Source organism: Balaenoptera ricei, chromosome 5, assembly GCF_028023285.1.
Source record: "Balaenoptera ricei isolate mBalRic1 chromosome 5, mBalRic1.hap2, whole genome shotgun sequence".
Lineage (NCBI taxonomy): Eukaryota > Metazoa > Chordata > Mammalia > Artiodactyla > Balaenopteridae > Balaenoptera > Balaenoptera ricei.
The window spans coordinates 61,780,252-61,801,321 of record NC_082643.1 but is presented as its reverse complement, the minus strand read 5'-3'; the positions used below and the strand labels follow the sequence as shown (position 1 = coordinate 61,801,321).

The window sequence follows — 21,070 nt, the reverse complement described above, 5'->3', positions numbered from 1 at the left end:
CAAATGTATCGCTTCATTACTTTGTAATCTGTTTCACATTTTCATTGTACTTTATGATGGTTAAACCTTATATAGGTTGTGCATTCTCTTTACAACTCTAAGATTCTAGAGTGAAATGGAGACACTTAGGAAGATTCTCAGTACTTTTGCTCTGGATCATCTGTCCATCTGCTCTCCCCTGCTGTGAACTTTCACCCATCTGATCTTGTTGTCATTATTCTGTAATCTTTTGGTTTTAGTAATCATGGATACTGTCTTTTGGCTTTGGGGATTTTGCTACACTCACATTATTAGGGTTATCTAGATTGTTTCCCAATTATATTCATGGGATGAAATTTCTAAACTGTCAAATTTCACATATCACAGTTATCTATATTATCTATATCTATCTATCTATCTATCTATCTATCTAGATCAATATGAAGAGATTTATTATGAGGGGTTGACTCACACAATTATGAAGACTGAGAAGTCCCATGATTTGCTGTTTGCAAGCTGGCAGCCCAGGAAAACCAGTGATGTAGTTCCAACCCGTACTCAAAAACCTGAAAATCAGAGGGCCACTGGTGTAGGCTCTGGCCTATGTCTGAAGGCCTGAGAACAAGGAGTACCAATGTTAGAGGGCAGAAGATCGTTATCCCAGCTCAAGCAGAGAGAAAATATACACTTCCTCTGCCTTTTTGTTGTATTCAGGCCCTCACCAGACCACCTTAAATTGGTGAGGGTGATCTCTGTTAGTCTACAGAATCAAATGCTAATCTTTGTTAATCTTTTCCAGAGATGCCCTCAGAGAGATGCTCAAAAATAATGGTTTAGCAGCTACCTGGGCACCCCTTAGCCCAGTCACAATGACACATAAAATTAACCATCACACACGAATGTTTATCATTTTCTTGATTTCATATGATACCTCTGAAGCTCCTTCTGCCAGACTTTTGGAATCCCATTCTGTATAGGACCACTCCTAGGCCTGAGCTAATCACCAGTGTGGATGGAGAATTTAAACAATATCCATGTCTTGTGTTTAATAACTCCCAGCAGCCACATTGTAACTGATAAATATACATTTAGAGTTGAATTGGCATATCTTTTAAAATTTCTTTTGAATTCTATAATTCTTTTTACTGGATTCTTGTTTATCTTGAAATTATAATTTTACTCTTAAGAACACTTTGAACAGCCAGTTTGGTGTTTTTGACATTTAGGAAAAGGCTGGGATAATAGTGATATGTGAAGTTTGACTCAGTTTTAGAAATTTTGTCCCTCATGAATATAATTGGAAGACAATGTAGAATATAATTTTATTAAGTGTTGAAAACTTATAACAAGTAGATATGAGTTCATTTATTCAAACACTTGCTACATTTTTTAGGCAACCTCCATGTGGATAATGTCACTTAAAGGTCACCATTTTGTATATATATCCTCAAAAAGAATGATTAATGTTACCCTCATGCTGAAGCTCCATAAGTCAGAACGACAGCTTTACAGTAATTGTTTTATGATATTCCTCTCATTAGGACATTTTTTTCCTGTAATTTCAGAAATTCTAAATTTCATGCTTTTCTTTTTGACCTCAGAACATAATTGCCTATGGTTATTTCTTTATGGTGTCAATTTTAATTGTCACTGTGTTACATTTAATTAAATACTAAACTATTTAAATTATATGTATTCTTTGTTGAAATAGACTTTTGAAATTCAGTATATTAGATGCTTACTGGTAGTAGATGTACTTTTATAGAAAGTAGATGATAGTTTGATATTTCACTGGGTTTCCAATGTTATTTTTGCTGCCGAACATTTCAGACTAGATTTTCAGAGCACGTTTTTTAAAATTTGGATAAGTGTGTTGGCATGTAAAACAGCACAGAGAAAATACGTATGTTTAAGAAAATTATGTCATAGGTTCTGCTGAAACTTAAAATTGGGAATATTTGCTTTTTGGCAACATTTAAGTAATGAAGAATTTTTAAAAGGCATTGCCAATAATTTATTACAGGCAGTAACCCACTTCCAGATATGTAAGTGTCCTTCTCTATAATTAAGAAACGCCTTTAAAATCATTAGCCTTGACTTACAAATAGTTTAATTTACTTTTTTCTCATAAGGAACCAGATCTATTTTCTTTTTATTTTAAAGTTTTCAAAAGAGCCTTTTTTTCCCCTTCTTATGATCATTGGGATACAGGGGGCAAAAAAAAACTTAATACCTATTAGTAATCTGTTTTTAGTGCTGAAACTGGTTTATTTATGTATTATATATAATGCATAATATAAAATATGTGTATAATAAATTATATATATATGAAATGTTATATTTTTTAAATTAATGGCCCAAACTATGTTTAAGCAAAGGATGGTAATATTAGACTATCTGTGTGGGTCATTCATAGTATTTTTCTTTTATTGATTTGGTAATTCTTCAGTGTCGTCCAACAGTTTCAATGTCCACTCTTTAAACATTCCTTCAGAATTGATTCTGCACTGTATTAGTAATATATAGCCCAAAACTTAGTGGCTTAAAACAGTAAATGTTTATTACCTTCTGTGGTTTCTTTAGGTTAGGAATCTGGGAATAGTTTACTTTGCTGGTTCTGGCTCCAGGTCTCTCATAGGGTTGTAGTTACCCAAAGGAAGGGTTTCTTGTGGCTGGAGGGTCAGCCTCCAAGATGCCTCACTTGCCTGCCTTGCAAGTTCATTCTGGCTGTCAGCATAGTGTTCAGTTCCTTTTCTGGACCTCTCCTTGGGGCTGCTTGAATGTGCTCAAGATTTGGTGACCGGCTTTGTATAAAGTGAGTGATTCAAGAGAGGTTAAAGCTGCAATGTCTTGTTAATGAACTACTCTTGGAAATCACACACTTTTACCAGGCTGTGTCCATTAGAAGTGAGTCACTAAGTAAAGCCCACATTCAAGAGGAAAGGGAAAAAAAATGGAGAAGTAGCAAAGAATTATGAACATATTTTAAAACTGCCACGTGGACATGTTTAATAAAATCTTTCTCCCTTTATGGGCTATCTTATCTACTGCTCTGGTTTGAGTACTACCTTACAATTCTCAAATTTATAAAGATCTCTCTTCTAAATCACTGACCTGTATTCAACTTCCTACTAGATTTTGTTCATGGCACTACGATCTAATCACTTGCTTATGCCAGAAACCTGGTAGTCATCCTTGTACCCTCACTTTTACCCTTCATGTTCAACCAATCATCAAATCATGTAATTTTTTTTGTCCCTAAACATAAGTCAAATATGTTCTCTGTCATTACCCATTTAAAGCAACTGTTTTATCTTTACTGCTACAAAATAGCCTTTTGATTTGCATCTTCTTATCTATGCTTAAAATTTTTTCTTAGTAAATTTAATTTTACTTAATACATGGGATTTGGGGTAAACAAAGTATAAAAGTAAGGAAATGAACAATAAATAAAAATGTAAGCTGTATTGCTAATAGTTTTTAATATCACAACAAACACACACATAGGGCAGGCTGAAGATTTTAGTTTCTGCCTAATGGAGAATAGACTGCACCATATATTTTTGAGTGGATCATTGAATATGTAGAACAATCCATGGAAAAACCAGATTTGAACAGTGCATTGAAGGCTTGGCCCAGGGAGAGATATATATAAGTACTTGATTCATCTGTCCTGAAACTAAGTAGTAGTGGCAGGCATATTGTCCATTTAGTGAAAATCTAAATGAAAATCTTCCTTAAATAGATACACGGTGCTTTTCTCTATGTTATATATATATGTCCAGCAACTAAGTAGTACACTCTTCTACATTTCTTCAGTGGCTACTGATACTCCACCGTCTGCATTTATTCTCCTCTACATCTACCCTCTTCAGCTACTTAATGTTATTACCATGGTTTTAGCCTATAGTCTACTCATACATTCTAGACTCATGAACCCAAATGAAAATTAAACGTTCCTGAGTGTTATCCTGACACCTTAAATTCAACATGTTTAAAAAGTTAGTTAATTATACTGGGTTAATGCCCTCAACCAACTAACTGGCTGCTTACCTCTTAATCTGTGTTTAGTCTTTTACTTATTGATATCCTTTGTCCTAACAGCCTATGTCTCAAGTAGCACTCCCTTCTTTGAATGCTACCCTGTAAAGCCCTAGGGTCATCCTAGCAAATCTCTGACCCCTGTCCTTGAGTCCAGGAGGAATCAATTGACTCTTTGGTCATCATCTTTTAGCACCCTGCTCCCGCCCTCACCCTGTCTTTAGACTGGTATCTTTAGTTATCATAACCCACATTCACCAAGAATTTAAAGCATTTTGAGTCAAAAGTCACCAAGCAGGATTGCAGTAGGAAAGCCCAAGAAGAGAGTAACAAAAAAACAAGAAGTTTTAACAACAGATTGGCTGAGGTCTCAGAAAAGGAAGAATAAGAGTGATTTGTGCAGAAACAAGTGAGCAAGAACCGGGAGCTAATTCTCCTGTTGTTTAATCCTTGGTCAGGAGCACTTTTAATTAGGGATGTGTTCGACATGGAACTTGGGCAATTCCTGAGGTTCTGGACGTCGTTAGCAGAGAAGCTTAGTTTCATTTGCGTCCTCTTAGTCCCGTGGTCAGTGGGTAGTTCCAAAGTGCAGCATCTTAACAGAAGTCTACCAGATTTCACATCTGAAGCTTTTCCAATTTATTCAGCCAATGTCTGTTACACACCTAATAGGTGACACTCTGTTCTTTGTTACAACAAATTAATTCATGGTATGAAAATGAGAAGGACCTCAAGAATATGCCATCTTTTCCCCATATTATTTTTCCATAGCCACTTCACAGTTCCCAGTGCAATATTATCCTGATACAAAATACAATAGACTGTTTCACTGGCTAACTTGCATTGAATTGTTGACATTTTCCGTGTCTTAGTTTTTTCTCTGGTAACCAAAGTCTCTCCATTGTTAGCATGATAACTGAATGGTAAGAAAGACAAAACAACAACAACAAAAATCTTTTAACGTAAGCATATTTTTCCATTGGACTTTAGTTGCTGATTAAAGCATTTAGCAATGTAATTAAAATAATTTAAGTAGCTAATTAGATAATGTTATAGAATAGTTTCCAGTAATACACTCCTTTAAACAAAGCATCCATTATTCAGGAATGCAATTTATCACTGAGTTACTGATACTAATGCAATTATATGTTAAATGGAAGAAAGCATCCACAAATCAACCCTGGTACCCTGTAAAAATTTCCATATCTATAGCTTTTGAATAATCCTTATAGGCTCAAAAGAGATACATGGGAAATTTGCCCTCCACATTTTAGTTGACTTTGCCACTGTCTGGTTCTAAATCATGTTTTTGACAGTTAAGACCCAGATTAAAGCTATGTCTGGGTACGCGTTTTAGCAAAGTTGACTGATGAGTTTAATCAACCAAATTGTCCACTTAGTCAAACAATGCTTTGACTTTATTATTTGCTTGTTTTTGTTTCTTTGTTAAATTAACTTGTTTTTTAACAATATGACTTAATTGGTTAGGGTAACAAAATATAGCAAGATCAACTCAATGTTTGGAAGCAGTTTCAATGTGATTTTTTAAAAATGGCTATACCAAAGTTAAGAAAAAAATTGTCTCAGCAAATGCTCAAAAGTTTACTGTAAAACATTCTGAAAAATTCTGATTTCAAGAACATTTTATAAAAAAAGTAAGCAAAAAATTTCTATTATTCTATTTAAACTGATTGAAATCGTGAAACTGGATTCCCAAATTGGAACATTTTTATTGTTCAATGATTTTATTACTTAAAATGCTATATACAGTAATGAAAATGTCTTTTTCCATTAAAATAGAATCTGAGTATTAAAAAGGACTTCATGTTTAAACAGCCATCTAATTTCTAAATGATAGATAAATACATATATTTTAGGAACCATAGAAACACACATTTCAGAAATTCAGTGTCTATTGTGAGACTACCCTGTCAAAATGTTGACTCAAGAACAAACTTTAAAAATATTGTTACCGGGCTTCCCTGGTGGCGCAGTGGTTAAGAATCTACCTGCCAATGCAGGGGACATGGGTTCGAACCCTGGTCCGAGAAGATCCCACATGCTGCGGAGCAACTATGCCTGAGCGCCACAACTACTGAGCCTGCGCTCTAAAGCCTGTGCCCTTCAACAAGAGAAGCCACCGCAATGAGAAGCCTGTGCACCACAACGAAGAGTAATCCCCGCTCACCACAACTAGAGAAAACCCGCTTGCAGCAACGAAGACCCAATGCAGCCAAAAATAAAATAAATTTATTAAAAAAAAATTATTACCACCAATCTCTGTGTTAATTCTCTTTGATCAGTTCTGTGGATGTGCTAGATTCATGTGTGTGTGTTTGCGTGTGTGTATCTGTCTGTCTGTGTTTGAGGGGGATTGAGGACAAAACAAGAAAGATGTTGAATGACAACCAGAATGGAATTAACTGTGCAGTGCAGCTTGAGTGACCTATTCGGCAGTTATGCGTGGGGTCTTCGGTACATGTATAGTTTTTCCAAAATGGTATAGAAACGGGGTGGAAACTAATGTCATTTTCTATTTTGAAATAATAGGTATGGTTTCATAAACCAAATCAATATTTTCTGTAGAGTTTCAAGTGAAAATATTTATAGTAATAAAATCTCTTTTTCCCTATTCCCACTCTTTTTACACTTTCTTGCTTCTCTCCTCCCTCCTTTGCTTTCCACATTTCATGCTTACTAAAAAAGCCATAAGAAAAGGTGAATGTATTTATTTAAATACATTTTTATGTATGTGTCAACATTAGTGAGTTAATCAACTATCAATGCAAATTTATAGCTGTCATGTATTCATCTCTATAATTAATTCTCTTATGTGAAAATCAACTTACTAGCTGGTTGGTAAAGAATTTAAGAATTTCATTTATGTGCTTTTAAAAGAAGACTTGTTGAGTTTTTACAATTAAACATTTGACTGTCTTCCAATAATGTACTGATTATATTCAGTCTTGGATTGTGAAACTGTTAAATCTGACGTGAAAAGATAGACAGTTTGCTGTATAAAAATGAAATATCTATGTTCAGCAAACATATGAAACCAAACAACAAACTAGAAAAACATATTTGCCACAAGTATAAAGGACAACTTTTCAATTTTCTTCTATCCAAAGAACTTTTACAATAACAATGTATAATAAAAAAAAGATGAAGGGTCAAGAAACATATGGAAATATATTTAATTGTATAAAGTGGTGAAAATTAAGGATGTTATATCATTCTTTGTCTATCACATTGGCAAAATATAAAGGAATTGGTAATGCGTAGTTTTGAAGAGGAAAGTACTGCTGGTGTAAGTGTACATTTGTATTAAGCTTTTTGGACATTTAGTTGTTGATATTTGCCAAATTTCAAATATATTTATGCCTTCATCATTTTCATTTATTAACATATACCATAAAATATATTTGGATAGTTATATTTTTTCTAAAATATTATAGCCAAGGTACACAGGTAGGTTTATACTTCTTGCAGTATTATGACACAAAAACACTGGGACATTTCTTTTTTTTTGAATTTTTGAATTTTATTTAATTTATTTTTTTATACACAGGTTCTTTTTAGTCATCCATTTTATACACATCAGTGTATACATGTCAATCATTTCTAAGTGCCCATTAACGTAAGACCAATTAAATAATGTTTTATATGTATATGTAATGTAGCCATTAAAAATGAGGGATACAACATAGGAATGAAAAGATTTCCACCATATATTGTTAAATTAATAAGTAAAATAAATCAAGATATGAAACAATGTGTGTAGTGTGATACTACCCGATTAAAAGTTACTTAAGTAAAATTAAAAGAGGGATGGGAAGAAATATACAATGTTTGTTTTTTTTCTGTAGACAGTTCTAATAGAAAAGTCACCACATTGTTACCTGCTTACCTCTTGACATTGGGGGAAGGGTGTGGGAAGGGAGCTGAAGGAAAATTTAATTTGTCTCCTTACAAATCTCTATTTTCTTAAAGAACATTCACTATTTCTATAATTAACTCAAAAAATATACTGATTATGTCATTACCTGAAACAATGAAACTGTTTCAAAATTGAAATAGATTATTTAAATAAGTATATATAAACTCAAGAGCAGTACGTTTTTTGTTGTTGTTGTTCATGGTTTCTATTAAAAAACAAAACAAATACACACAGTATTCCTGAGGTTAATCTGAGAATCTTGTTTTACAAACTGCATGATATTTCTGTATAGTCTTTACCTCACATATCAGCCAGTGTTTTAGAAAATCCAGAGTGCTTTGTTCCATTTATAAGAAAAATACCTGTGAGATAAGATTTCTAAGAAATAATTGTTATAGCTAGATTGTTAAAAATTCTGTCAAGTTACTGAAGTGAGAGATAGTCTACTTTTAGTTAAAATTATGAATTGTAACTGCTTTATTCCTTTATATTAGTATGTGAGAAATGGGTACTTTTCCTTTCTATGTAACAAAGATGACTTATTTTTCTTCCTCCTCCTGGTAGCTTTCAGCCGTGCCCCAATTCCGATGGCTGTGGTCCGCAGAGAGCTCTCCTGTGAGAGCTACCCCATAGAGCTCCGCTGTCCAGGAACAGATGTCATCATGATTGAAAGTGCCAACTATGGGAGGACTGATGACAAAATTTGTGACTCTGACCCTGCTCAGATGGAGAATATACGATGCTATCTGCCTGATGCCTATAAGATTATGTCTCAAAGGTATGATATTTCTAATATTCTTTGTGCATTTAATATAAACTCTCAACATGCATCTGTGTGACATATTGAGCATAGGTACACACAAAATTGTGTACTTTAGGATACTTTGAACTACTTTTTCAATATCAAACTATTCCCCATATCACTAAAATGCTAGTGCTAGAAATTGCAAATGGCATTTGGAAAATATTAGAATGTATTAGATTATTTTTTGTTTCATGTGTTCTATTCTGTGTTCTCTAGAACTGAGTTCATTAGTTGAGAAACTAAATTTATTTTTCAGTTTTCATAAACAGAATTATGTAATTTTCTCCAGAAATTACAGAAAAATTATTTTACCGCTAACAATGATTTCCATTAGTGTGGGAAAAAGAGTAAAATTTAAATTCAGAGGCAATTTTATAACTATTAATCAAAATATAATAAAGACTATTGATTAATGATTATTTGGCCTTGGAAAACAATAAAAAATGTTACTTTGATATCTAATATATAAATTAATTTATTTAATACATTTAAACTATCTGAAATATTACCATAGTAAAATAATATAAAGTACCATAGCATATCACTGGATAAGTAAAAGAAAATCTTCAATTCTAAAGAGACTGGTCAATTAGAATCTATAGTATAGAAAGTTTATATTAAAATTTCTTGATAAATTAGTTAAATATTAAATATATCTCAAGTATTTGTTCACTGTTATTATGATTTCTCAGAAATCAGTGACAGAGTCATTCATTTACGATAAGCCTTCATACTTTCTGACTACTTGCTCACAAAGTAATTTTTAAAAACTTAATCAATAAATGATTTACTTAGTAAATTTGTTTTTCATTAGGATTTCTATTTAGGCATTTCTTTCTTTTGTTTAAGGACTTCTTAAAATATGGGGGAAATCAAGCATATGTAAAAATAAATTGAATTATAAAAGCAAATACAGTGGATTTTAAGGATTATCTTTCTTGTACTTAAGAAAGCCTGCCTTATTTTTAGCCTTCTTGGTACTTAAAATTCTGATATCTACATTGATAGTCAATATTTTTATAAATTTCTGTCGTATAAATTATTCAAAGAAATTATCACATGCCAGGATTTTGATGATCAGAGCATCTGAGGTATACTTGAAGGATAGTGGTCTCTGGGCAAATCTGAGAGCTTTTATTTGTCTATTTCTAAAATGCTGGCTCATGCTAAGGTGAGTGTTAATGAGAAATAAAATTTTAAAATTAGCGATTCCATTTGATATAAGTTTGGTTGCATTTGGTTCTTCTTGTTGTTTCTTGTTGTTATATATTGACATACCTCCAACTATGGCTAAATTCTCTGATGTTATACCTAAAAGAAGTCTAATCATTTCGTTGCCTGTAGGTGTTATAATCATCTTTCAGGAGTGGTTATTCCATAAGTAGTATGGAATGGGCACCATGACTAAATTGTTATTTTATTTGTTTCAGTCAGAAAACCAAACACAGGATTCTTCAGAATCCACTCGGGAAGTGGGTTGAGGAGGATTTTCTGCTTTTCTGTGATTAGGTTTTCATTTAAAATGTAGCAGAAGCATTAACTTCACTAGCTCTTTGATCTCTATATGATTTTCACCAAAATTGTCTTAATCCTTTCATTGATATTATTAATGGCTCCCAAAATAAGCCCTTAATCTTATAATTATTGCAAAACAGTTACAATGGATCCTCTGGAGCTACTGAATTATATGGGATGCATATGTAAAGTGGCAAATCTGCAGAGTAAAATCGCTTTAAGCACCCTGAGTAAATCATTTGTAGAAGCCTTCCTGGGGGGTTCTCAACTAAGAATTGTCAGTTAAAATAGCTGTGGTTGATTCTCCATGGAGGCAAGTTTGTTGCTTGTATTTAGACCATTAAATGTACTACATTTACACTTGTCCAAAATAAATGGAGAGAAGAAATCTGGTCCCATTTTGTAAGCTACCAAGGTATGGGATGATCACGTCCACTTAAGCTGATCTATAATGAACTCTCACCGTCACGCCAATGATAGCATGTTAAATAATGTTCATAATTACTAATTATGATATGGGCACATCATATTAATTATGATGTCAACAGTTTAAATAATGTATTTGAATTAAAATAATAGTAGAAAAAATCTTTTCTAAAAGGTGTTTTAGATTATTGTGTTTTCGTTCATTTAAACTTCTAGAAAGACATTATGTCAGTCTAAAATTTTTAAGCATGTCTCTACATGGGAGGATTATCACTAAACTCAAAAAATTATTTGTGTGTCTTTGCATAACCTTGTTAAAAACGCTTCCTAACTTACTTCAGCCTCATAAACTAGACAGATGTCACAGGCAAGGACAGACATGAAATGTTATTCATGCAGATGTTTGAATACACGTTGAATGAATGCATAAATAAAACTGTATACTAACATGTTAGGTGTGAAAAATTGGGGACTTGAATCAAAAAGGTTATGACATGTGATTTCCACATTTTTTTTCCCCAGTAGAGCTATGCAATCTGATATTTGCTCTAGAGAAGTCAGTTTCCTCACTGCCTTTCAGATTGAGCCTGGTGTTCTCAAATCTAAGTGTGTTCTCATGCCATTCTGTCCCCAGTTTCTCTGAGTGTTCTGTGCTTTACTTTTTTCATTCTACTACCAGAAGACTTTTTCGTTATACTACTAGAACACATTTATTTATGCTTCTCAGAACTTCTGAGGCCACTCACCTGTTATCATCTACATCCATCATTTTTGCATCCAAACAATAAATGTGTAGTATCATATTTTAGACAGTTTCCTTGTGTAAAGTAAATTGTAGGCTTCTAGAGGGCAGAGTTTCTGTTTATCTTACCTAAAACTAACTTTTAATATGTAATAATCAAATATATGTATATATATATATTTCAAATCAAACCAAATATATATATTTCAAATCAAATCAAATATATGTATAAATTTAGAAATACACTGTCCACTTTTGTCATGCCATTTAAAAACTTTCTTAACTTTATGTTCTGAGTCATTTTTGTTTCTTTTTACTTTATATTTATATACTTAAAAGTTTAAAAAGATAGTACATATAGCTTTTGAATATAAATGTGAAAATGACTGTTGGCAACTGATAACTACAGAAATTTTACATTTTTAATGCAGCTGAGGTGTTTATGCTTTCTTCAGCTATTAATGGAAATACTTGCATTTTTTTCTCTTCAATTTTTTTTATTGAAGTATAGTTGATAAAACTTGCATTTATTAATTCCACCAATACCTGAAAGTCCATGATATGCAGTTCACTATGACAACTACTCTGCAGTTTGGTGGTTAAATAATTCTGGCATGGTTCCTGTCCACAAAACTGTAGTTTTTTGGCCAATAATAAACAAATAGCTATATAATTTGTTCAGTAATTTATTTTCATCTCAGTTACATTTATTGAAGAATTCAAAACAAGAAGGAATACTCTTTTACCTAGATGATATTAGGGAGTATTCACTGAAGAGAAAGTGTTAGGCTCGTCCTTGAAGGATTGCAGCGTTAGTGGAACCGGAAGAGACCAAAGTGATATTAGATATATAAGTGGATGAACGCCAAAAAAGATCGTGGGAAACAGCTTCTCTTCAGTAACCCTTCACCCATCCTTTTCTGTCATGGCTTCACAAGCTTATTGGTGTCTGCTGTGCACAGCTTACTCTCTCTAGGCCCTCTTCCAAACGTGCCTGAAGCCAGCCCTCCACCATCATCCATCCCTATAGACCCAGTACACCTTGACAATTCGATGATAGACTAGCTTGGATGCTATTCCCTTGTCATTAAAAGCTCCGAATGGGGGGCTTCCCTGGTGGCGCAGTGGTTGAGAATCTGCCTGCCAATGCAGGGGACACGGGTTCGAGCCCTGGTCTGGGAAGATCCCACATGCCACGGAGCAACTGGGCCCGTGAGCCACAACTACTGAGCCTGCGCGTCTGGAGCCTGTGCTCCGCAACAAGAGAGGCCGCGATAGTGAGAGGCCCGCGCACCGCGATGAAGAGTGGCCCCCGCTTGCCACAACTAGAGAAAGCCCTCGCACAGAAACGAAGACCCAACACAGCCATAAATAAATAAATAAATAAATAAATTTAATTAAAGAAAAAAAAGCTCCAAATGGAGTCCTTCTTATAAATTGGACATAGATTCCATCTAAATGTGGGAAGTTTGAATATCATATGTAATGATATCTTCATGCCAGCTTTTTATGACAAATATTTTAAACATGTGGCATAACAGCCTTAATCTGCATAGAGTTGCCCATATTTTTTTAGTTGAAAAGGAATTTTGAACAAGCATGTATATATGTATATGAAGTACAGTGATTTATTGAGGTATAATATATATACTGAAAATTGCACACATGATAAGTGTACAACTCAGTGAATTTTCACAAACCAAGCTTATCTAACAACAACCAAGTGAAGACAGAACGTTAAGGGTACCTCAGACACCCCACCTTGTGCTTTGTACCAGCCATACTCCCCTCAACCAAGAATTGCTGCTATTGGGACTTCCATCATCTTAAATTAGTTTTGCTCATTTTGTAATTTAAATAAATGGATTCATATAGTATATGCTTTTTGGTGTCTAGCTTCTGTCATTCAGTGTATTCAGTTTTAAATATAAATATATTGAAGCATTTTTATATATCAAATTCACCCATTTCGAGTGTACAATGATTTTTTTTTTTTAAGTAAATTTACCAAGTGATAACAATCATCACCATAAGTCAGTTTTAGATCATTTACATCACCACAGTAAGATTCTTCACACCCATTGTTGTTAATCCCCATCTCCTTCTCCACCCCATGCAATGACTAGTCTATTTTCTGTCTTTGTGTCCATCCTTCATGCATTACTTTTTAAGCTAAAACCTGAATATTTGAAGTCAAGTTAGATTTAGTGGGTGTTTCAGTGGGGATGTTATCAAAGAAATACTAGCAGTTATTCCTGGAGGCATGGACATAAATATGTTGCTTGCCTTTTGAATTATGTTAGAATCAAAGATCATGAATCTACACATTTAAAAAGTACCCTCTTTAGAGTTTTCTATCAAGGAGAGATGTTAAATGTATAAAGTAGGAGTAATTTTTTTCTGATTAAATGAGTGATTTAAGTTTTACTTTTAATCTTCCAGCACCATTTTAGCAATATTACATTTTCACATGTCATAGTCACATCAAGAACATGCGAAAAAAAAAAAAAAAAAGAAAAAGAGGCAGGGGAGGGAGAATTGTTTCTCACCTTTCTGGAAAAGTTATGTTTCAGTTTATATCAGTATCACTGCAGGGGATTTTACAGTATACAAAAAGGCCTTTGTTTTTGTTGTGTTTAATCCTGGTGAAGTTAAGAACTCTTTCAATAGCGCTAGAAGAAGAAACGCCAGTGGCAGTTTTTGTATGTACATTGCTGAATAAATGTTCTGCAATAACTGTGTATATAGACATGAGTTTTTCAATTTGAGTATTCTCCTTTGCTTCCTGGACAGATTAATTACATCATGTCTTGTATTTCTCTTATGAATTATAACAGATCAAAAACAATCCCGCATATCAGGGACTTTTCCATTGAATCCATATTCTAATGCAGTAAAATGAACAAAAGAACAGATAGGCATAGAAACAGAAGGAAAAAAAGGAGGGAAGGAAATGAAGGAAGGAAGGAAGAAAACTCCCATTCCCAAAGCCCAAATGTAGATAATAAGAAGAAACTGGAAAGTTTCTATCTGGAAGGCATTTATCTCTTCTCTAATATTTTGTCCCATTTTGATTCTGAGAATACATATTTGATAATATTCTACTAAAATGCTTCCTAGTAATCTTTACTAATATTAACTTAATTTTGAATGAAATTGTATGTTATGTATGTGTAGTTTGAAATTCAAAAAGTTAGTTAATGATTCAAGTATTTCAGGATAGCTTAGGATAAAAGTTAAAGGGAGTTGTGTTGGCTGTCTCTTACAGGTCTTGGGGAGTATTAACCCTTTGTGCAGCCATTTTCTAAGCACTGTTCATGGAAACGTGGAATCCCTGAGTCCTTTTTTGGGATTCCACAGGGTCCAAACTATTTTCATAAAAATTCTGACATAAAATTTGTCATTTTCATTGTATTTGACATAGGCACCGATGGTGCAAAAGCAGTGGTAGGTAACTGTGGGCATCTTAGCAGGGATCAAGGCAGTAGCAACAGTGTACTTTTAAAAATATCTCAGTTATCTTAATTTCTAATATGATAAATATTGATAGCTATATCTCGTATAAACTGATAGTCTTAGAGAATCTTAATTATTTTGAGAATTAAAAAGGTCATGAGACAAAAACTTAGGAAAATCGATGATTCATCAAACACAACTATTTTTTCATTTCTACTTATTGGCTGAAAATTAGTGATTTATGTTTTGTTTTCATTGTTTTTACATTGCATAATACTCATTCTATTTGCTTTAAAATCATCTAGACATTTTCTATGAGTGAATTATTTTTGAAGGGAAGAATATCTGCATGTTATAGAGTAGCCCCTGCTAATACAGAATCAAATGAGAATTAGACTCATTGCCTGAAAATTACTAACATAATTTTCTGTTCAGACACTCATAATTTTCATAAAATTATGAAAACCTCCTTAAATTAAAAATGAAATGATTGAAACAGTAGAAACTTAGAATAGCTAATTTTTAAATTAAAAGTACTGCACAGGTTAAGTGTATGATTTTGTAGGAGGGGAGGAAGAGCTCTGCCATGATCTTATTCTAAACACACATATGTTGGAAGAACTAAATTTATAAGTATGTATACTGGGAAAAATATTTTTCAATTTAATGTATTGTTGATGTCAATTTTCTTTTTTAAAAAGAGTCAACCTTGTAAAGACAGAGTTTAAGAAGTTTTGGGCACTCTTTGTTTCCAGGCATTCTTTAAATTTTCTGAGTTCTTTTTAATTTAGCAGTATTAATGGTAATTCCAATGCTTGTAGCCATTAGTAAATGCATTGGCAAACAAACTAAACAAAATAAACCTAGAAAGAACCTAGAAATACAGGTAGAATGAGAATGATAGATTTACCTGGAATTTGCCCTGTTTCTCATAGATTTATAAAACATAAGTATCACTTTTTTTCATTCATAGTAAATGATAATCATAATCGTTTTCCCACCTCTAGCTTTTTAGAAATTTTATACTCTGTGGTCACTGTGTAGAACTTGACATCTTGTGTGAAGTGTTTAGAAGATATTACTAAGAGAAGAAGCATAAGTAGTTTCTGAAAATTAGAGAATATAGGATAAAAACACTGAAGCAATTATCTTGAGTATAGCTTAAATGCAAATGGAAAAGAACTAAGCAGATTATGAACATAAATTCTGTCACTGATTAATGGGATGTCACTGGACTCTGGAGGAAAATAATTTACAGTGATATGTAGCAGATATTCAGAATAAATACCTCAGTTTCTCTATCATTACAATGATTTTAAAGATTGCTGAGGATATTGGGGCAGTGGCTTTTGAAGTACTTTGCCTTTCAGTTTTTGTTTTACTGATGAGGAGGCTAAGTTACACAGAGTTAAGAAATTTACCTGCAATTACCTAACTTACTGTATGATGGTGCAAACATACCTGCTCTCTTTGGGCACAAAGCCTGTGATTTTTTTACTGTGCTCTTTTTTCTTCTTCTAAGACACTAAGAATACTTTTTTTCTCTTTTTTTAAATTGGAGTGTAGTTAACTTACAATATTGTGTTAGTTTTAGGTGTATAGCAAAGTGATTCAGTTATATATATATATTTTTTTTTCCGATTATTTTTCTACTGTAAGTTATTATATCAAATATTGTTCCCTGTCTTATACAGTAAATCCTTGTTGCTCATCTATTTTATGTAGAGTAGGTTGTATCTGTTAATCCCATACTCCTAATTTATCCCCCCCTTTCCCCTTGTAACCATAAGTTTGAGTTCTAATTCTGTGAGTCTGTTTCTGTTTTGTATATAGAATCATTTGTACTATTTTTTTAGATTCCAGATATAAGTGATATAATATTTATCTTCATCTGACTTCCCTCAGTATGATAACCTCATACTAATTGCTGCAAATAGTAATATTTCATTCTTTTTTATGACTAAGTTATATTCCATTGTGTTTACATACCATATCTTCTTTACCCATTCATCTGGTGATGGACACTTAAGTTGCTTCTATGTCTTGGCTCTTGTAAATAGTGCTGCTATGAACATTGGGGTACAAGTATCTTTTCAAATTAGAGGATTTTTTTCTGGATATATACCCAGGAGTGGGAATGCTGGGTCATACGTATGGTAGCTCTATTTTTAGTTTTTTAAGGAAACACCATACTGTTTTTCATAGTGTCTGCCCAATTTACATTCTTACTAACAGTATAGGAGAGTTATTATCTGTAGACTTTTTGATGATAGCCAGTCTGACAGGTATGAAGTGGTACCTCATTGTGGTTTTGATTTGCATTTCTCTGATAACTAGTCATACACTAAGAATAATTTTTGTCACAAGGAAAGGTCTTTTCCCTTTTTTAGTACATCAGAAAAAGCAAGTCAGACAGTCAAATCCATCCACATTTTATATAGTTCCATCTGTTGGTCAAACAAGAGAAGGGTTTTAATAAAACCAACGTTACAAAATTGATCAGTGTAGCCATTTAGTTTCATCTTTAGGAAAATATCCTTAATATTTAGGATATTATGTGCTTGAATAAATAGAAAGCATATTCAGTTGTTATTGATAATAATAATACCTGTTAACATTTATTGTGTGCTTTTTATTTGCTGTAAACTCTGGTAATGAATTTACCTTTCATTATCTCATTTATTCCTCTCAATAACACTAAGAGATACATATTGTTATCACTTCCATTATACAAATAAGTAATTAAAGCACATAGAAATTAACTTGCTGAAGAATTTATTTTAAGCGAATGTCCTACTGCCTTATTTGGGGTTTTGTTTATTGTAGCAAGGATGATGAAATGATAAAATGTTAAGATTAGTTAAGAACAGTGCTCCTGATTATGATTATGATGGTGAGAAAAGAAACTCATTCCATCTCATGGAAACATTCAACCAAATATTGGATTGGTTTGTCTCAGGTTTGATTAATGTTCAATTACAGCCATACATAGATTTTTATTATTGAAGTTTTTGATAGAAATGATTAAATTATTGTGAATCTGAAACTCTCCAGCCTCTCAACCCCTTTTTTATTTGAATCAATTATGTTTATAAAATGCTTTGTATGATGTCATGTTTCTTGGAAAAACATGCATTGATAGCACAGAGCCAATTGTATTACTAAATATTCCAGCTATAACCGTATATAAAGCAATATTTATTGAGAACTTTGTATGAGCCAGGCAGTGTTCTAAGTACTTTATATGAATTAACTCATTTAATTCTTTGTTTACTCCTATGAAATGGATACTATTGTTATCCGTACTTTACTGATGGGGGAACTAAAGCACAGAGAGTTTGATTAACATCCCAAAGTTACACAGTTACATGGCAAAGCTGCAATTTTAACCTAGGAAATCCAGCTTCAAAATCCAGGATAACTACTACAATCTCTTGGCTGGTGTGCTCTGTCTAAATTATCTATTTTTAATAAAAGGCCTAACCCAGGAAACAAGTATGAACCAGTCACTGTTCCTGAAAAGAAAACACACGTGTGTGCGTGTGTGCATGTTCACCCACACACATATGTACACCGTAAGTGGTTTGTTGTCATATTCACATACAAATAATGAAAACATGGCATGAAACTTACTAAATTATATGACATTTATTTTCTGCCTTAGGATAAGTTTTCAAGAAAAATCACTCAAGTACTTGTGATAAAATTTTTCATAAGAAAAACTATGAAATCAGATTTTGTTATTGTTGTTAACATTTTAGAGGTTATAGGGAAACAATTATCTATAGAAATACTTCAGTAAAGGTGAACTTATGGGTAATAATGGGAGTAATACACCAGTTTCTATATGTGTATGGAAATAAAAGAAAATAGGTATCAGTTAGTGTGCAAACTTTAGAACAGTGAGGACTCATAAGAGAAGCTAAATATATCATGTGGGTACTTTGAAATACTTGTAAATGAGAAAATGTATCATGCCAGCCTTTTTTAATCAAACTTGAATGTAAGTAACAGTGTGCATTAAAATTTCTAATGTTTTATATAATGAGATTTTAAACAGCATTAAACTCCACAAAGCTTTTGATAATAGTTATAAAAATGAAAGTGGATCTTTATTTGTACCACAATATTGTAACTTTGCTTTATTATAGAGGTCAGTTTATTCTTATTTGATATTTTCCATTTTATTTTTCATTTTCTGCCAGGTTATGCTGAAAACATATTGGTAAATTTGCCTTCATGAATACTCTATTAGACACAAGCTTTAACTGATTTATTTTTTCTTTATTATTAAGAATATGACTAAATAAAATATAGTTAATAAATCATTCTGCGTAATACATTTTCAGTTTCTCATTATGTGATCTGATTAGTTTAACTCTAAGAAAAATGGTATTTCCCAAGTTGTTGGGGAATAACCATTACTCTAACATTTGTTAATATGAAAAAATGAATTTATTGATACCAGTTTCTGTAAAATTAGATATTTACTTTGTCACGTGTGTTGCAAGAAGATATGTAAATCATATTTATTTGTAACTTGGTTTACCAAATGGTAAAAGCAAAATATATTTCTTCGTGCATATGGGCTTATTTCTGTATATAAATATATGTTTGTGAGCTTTGGCTCAAAAAGACTTTGATCTTTCCAAAAATGCTAGTACCCATGACTATTAGTACTATCAACCTTATGAAAATAAACATTTGGAACTGTTTCTTGGACTTGTTAGTGTATTGAGGAAGTAATATTAGGAAAAGAATATAATTCTACAAAAATATTGCCATATAAAAAGAGAAAAACATACTTCAAAAGTATTATAAAAGACAAAAAGAGAAATTAAATGGCTATGGGTTCAAACCTTCAAAGGTAACAATATAGTAATGTTATGTGAAAGATTTATGAGTCCTCTACCAATATGAACATCTTATTAAAGACAATAGTCTAATATTAGCTCCTGATTTAATGGCATTGACTTTTTTATTTCATAGTAATAGTAGTTTTTGTTTTAGTTTCAGAATTATGCCCACCAAGGCCAGACAACATGCTACATCCTTGAGCATTTCTGTTATATATGAATATTTATATATGTGATTCTGATATATATCTAAATGTTTCTAATTTTATTTAGATACTATTTTTTATTATCTTATTTCTCTCCCCAAACCACAACTTTTTGTCTTTCCATTAGAGTATGCTGTAAAAGTACCTGTAACCAGTTTGATTGCTTACAATCTTCTAGACAGTGTGAATTATTTCTCTGAAGGTATTTTAGAAATTAGGTTCATAAAAATGTACTCCATTTTTACAAATTAGTCTCTGCAAAATTTGTCACATTAAAGGCCTTTCACCTTTCCAAGGAATTCAAGTAGGTCATTCTTGCCTGAGGAGATAAGATTCTGAATTATTTCCAAGTTCAGGTCTTAAAAAACAAAACAAAATAAAACAAAACAATAACTAGAGTCTTTCAAATGACTTTACATTCAATTATTTCCTCCAATAGCATTTCCCTGCTGTGACATAAAAAAAAATACTACAACTATAACAACAAAAATTCTATATAATCTTTCAACAAAAGACATGGAAAAACATAAATTAATAAAAGCAACACAAGCCCACATGGATATTGGAATGGAATATGAGCTTCATTATGCAAATTAACAGAAAAAAATGTGTCTCAGAATAAGTTGTGAGGTACATAACATGTATCTAAAATGTTACATTATTATATGTAAAGGAAAAGATAATTATCCATGTGATATAATTGAATACATATTTTATAGCTGTAATTGCATTATCAAAGGTCAGCAACAAATGACAAAAAGGATCTGCAACATAAATCTTATCCCCCAGATACTTTTAGTCTGTTGTACCACAATTTCTTGTGGGAAACAATTGAAAAACATGTTGTCTTGATGGTTATGGCATGAACTCAGTGTATCCTTAGAGTGGCAGCTTTGAAACTGTTATGTCAGCAGTGTTGGCATTACATGTGTATACAGACACATGTATACAATACAAATAAAAGAAAACATAACTTCTGAGATATAAGTATAGAGCATTTATGATATGTATTTCTTGAATGCAGATTAATTTTGAGAAAAAATGTATTTGCCCTGGAATCACATAGTTACATCGTTATCTAATGGGTCAAGATTTCAGATGATTTTC

General features: G+C 32.5%; 1 protein-coding gene across 7 annotated transcripts in view; it reads left to right on the top strand.

Moving 5' to 3' along the window:
* Positions 1–21,070, top strand: part of ADGRL3 (adhesion G protein-coupled receptor L3) — an 858,314-nt gene that overhangs the window by 373,783 nt on the left and 463,461 nt on the right. For all 7 annotated transcript variants that reach the window (XM_059922921.1, XM_059922920.1, XM_059922919.1 and 4 more), the window contains one exon: positions 8,522–8,735. In XM_059922921.1, the coding sequence (XP_059778904.1) occupies positions 8,522–8,735 (214 nt within the window). The remainder of the gene's footprint in view (positions 1–8,521; positions 8,736–21,070) is intronic.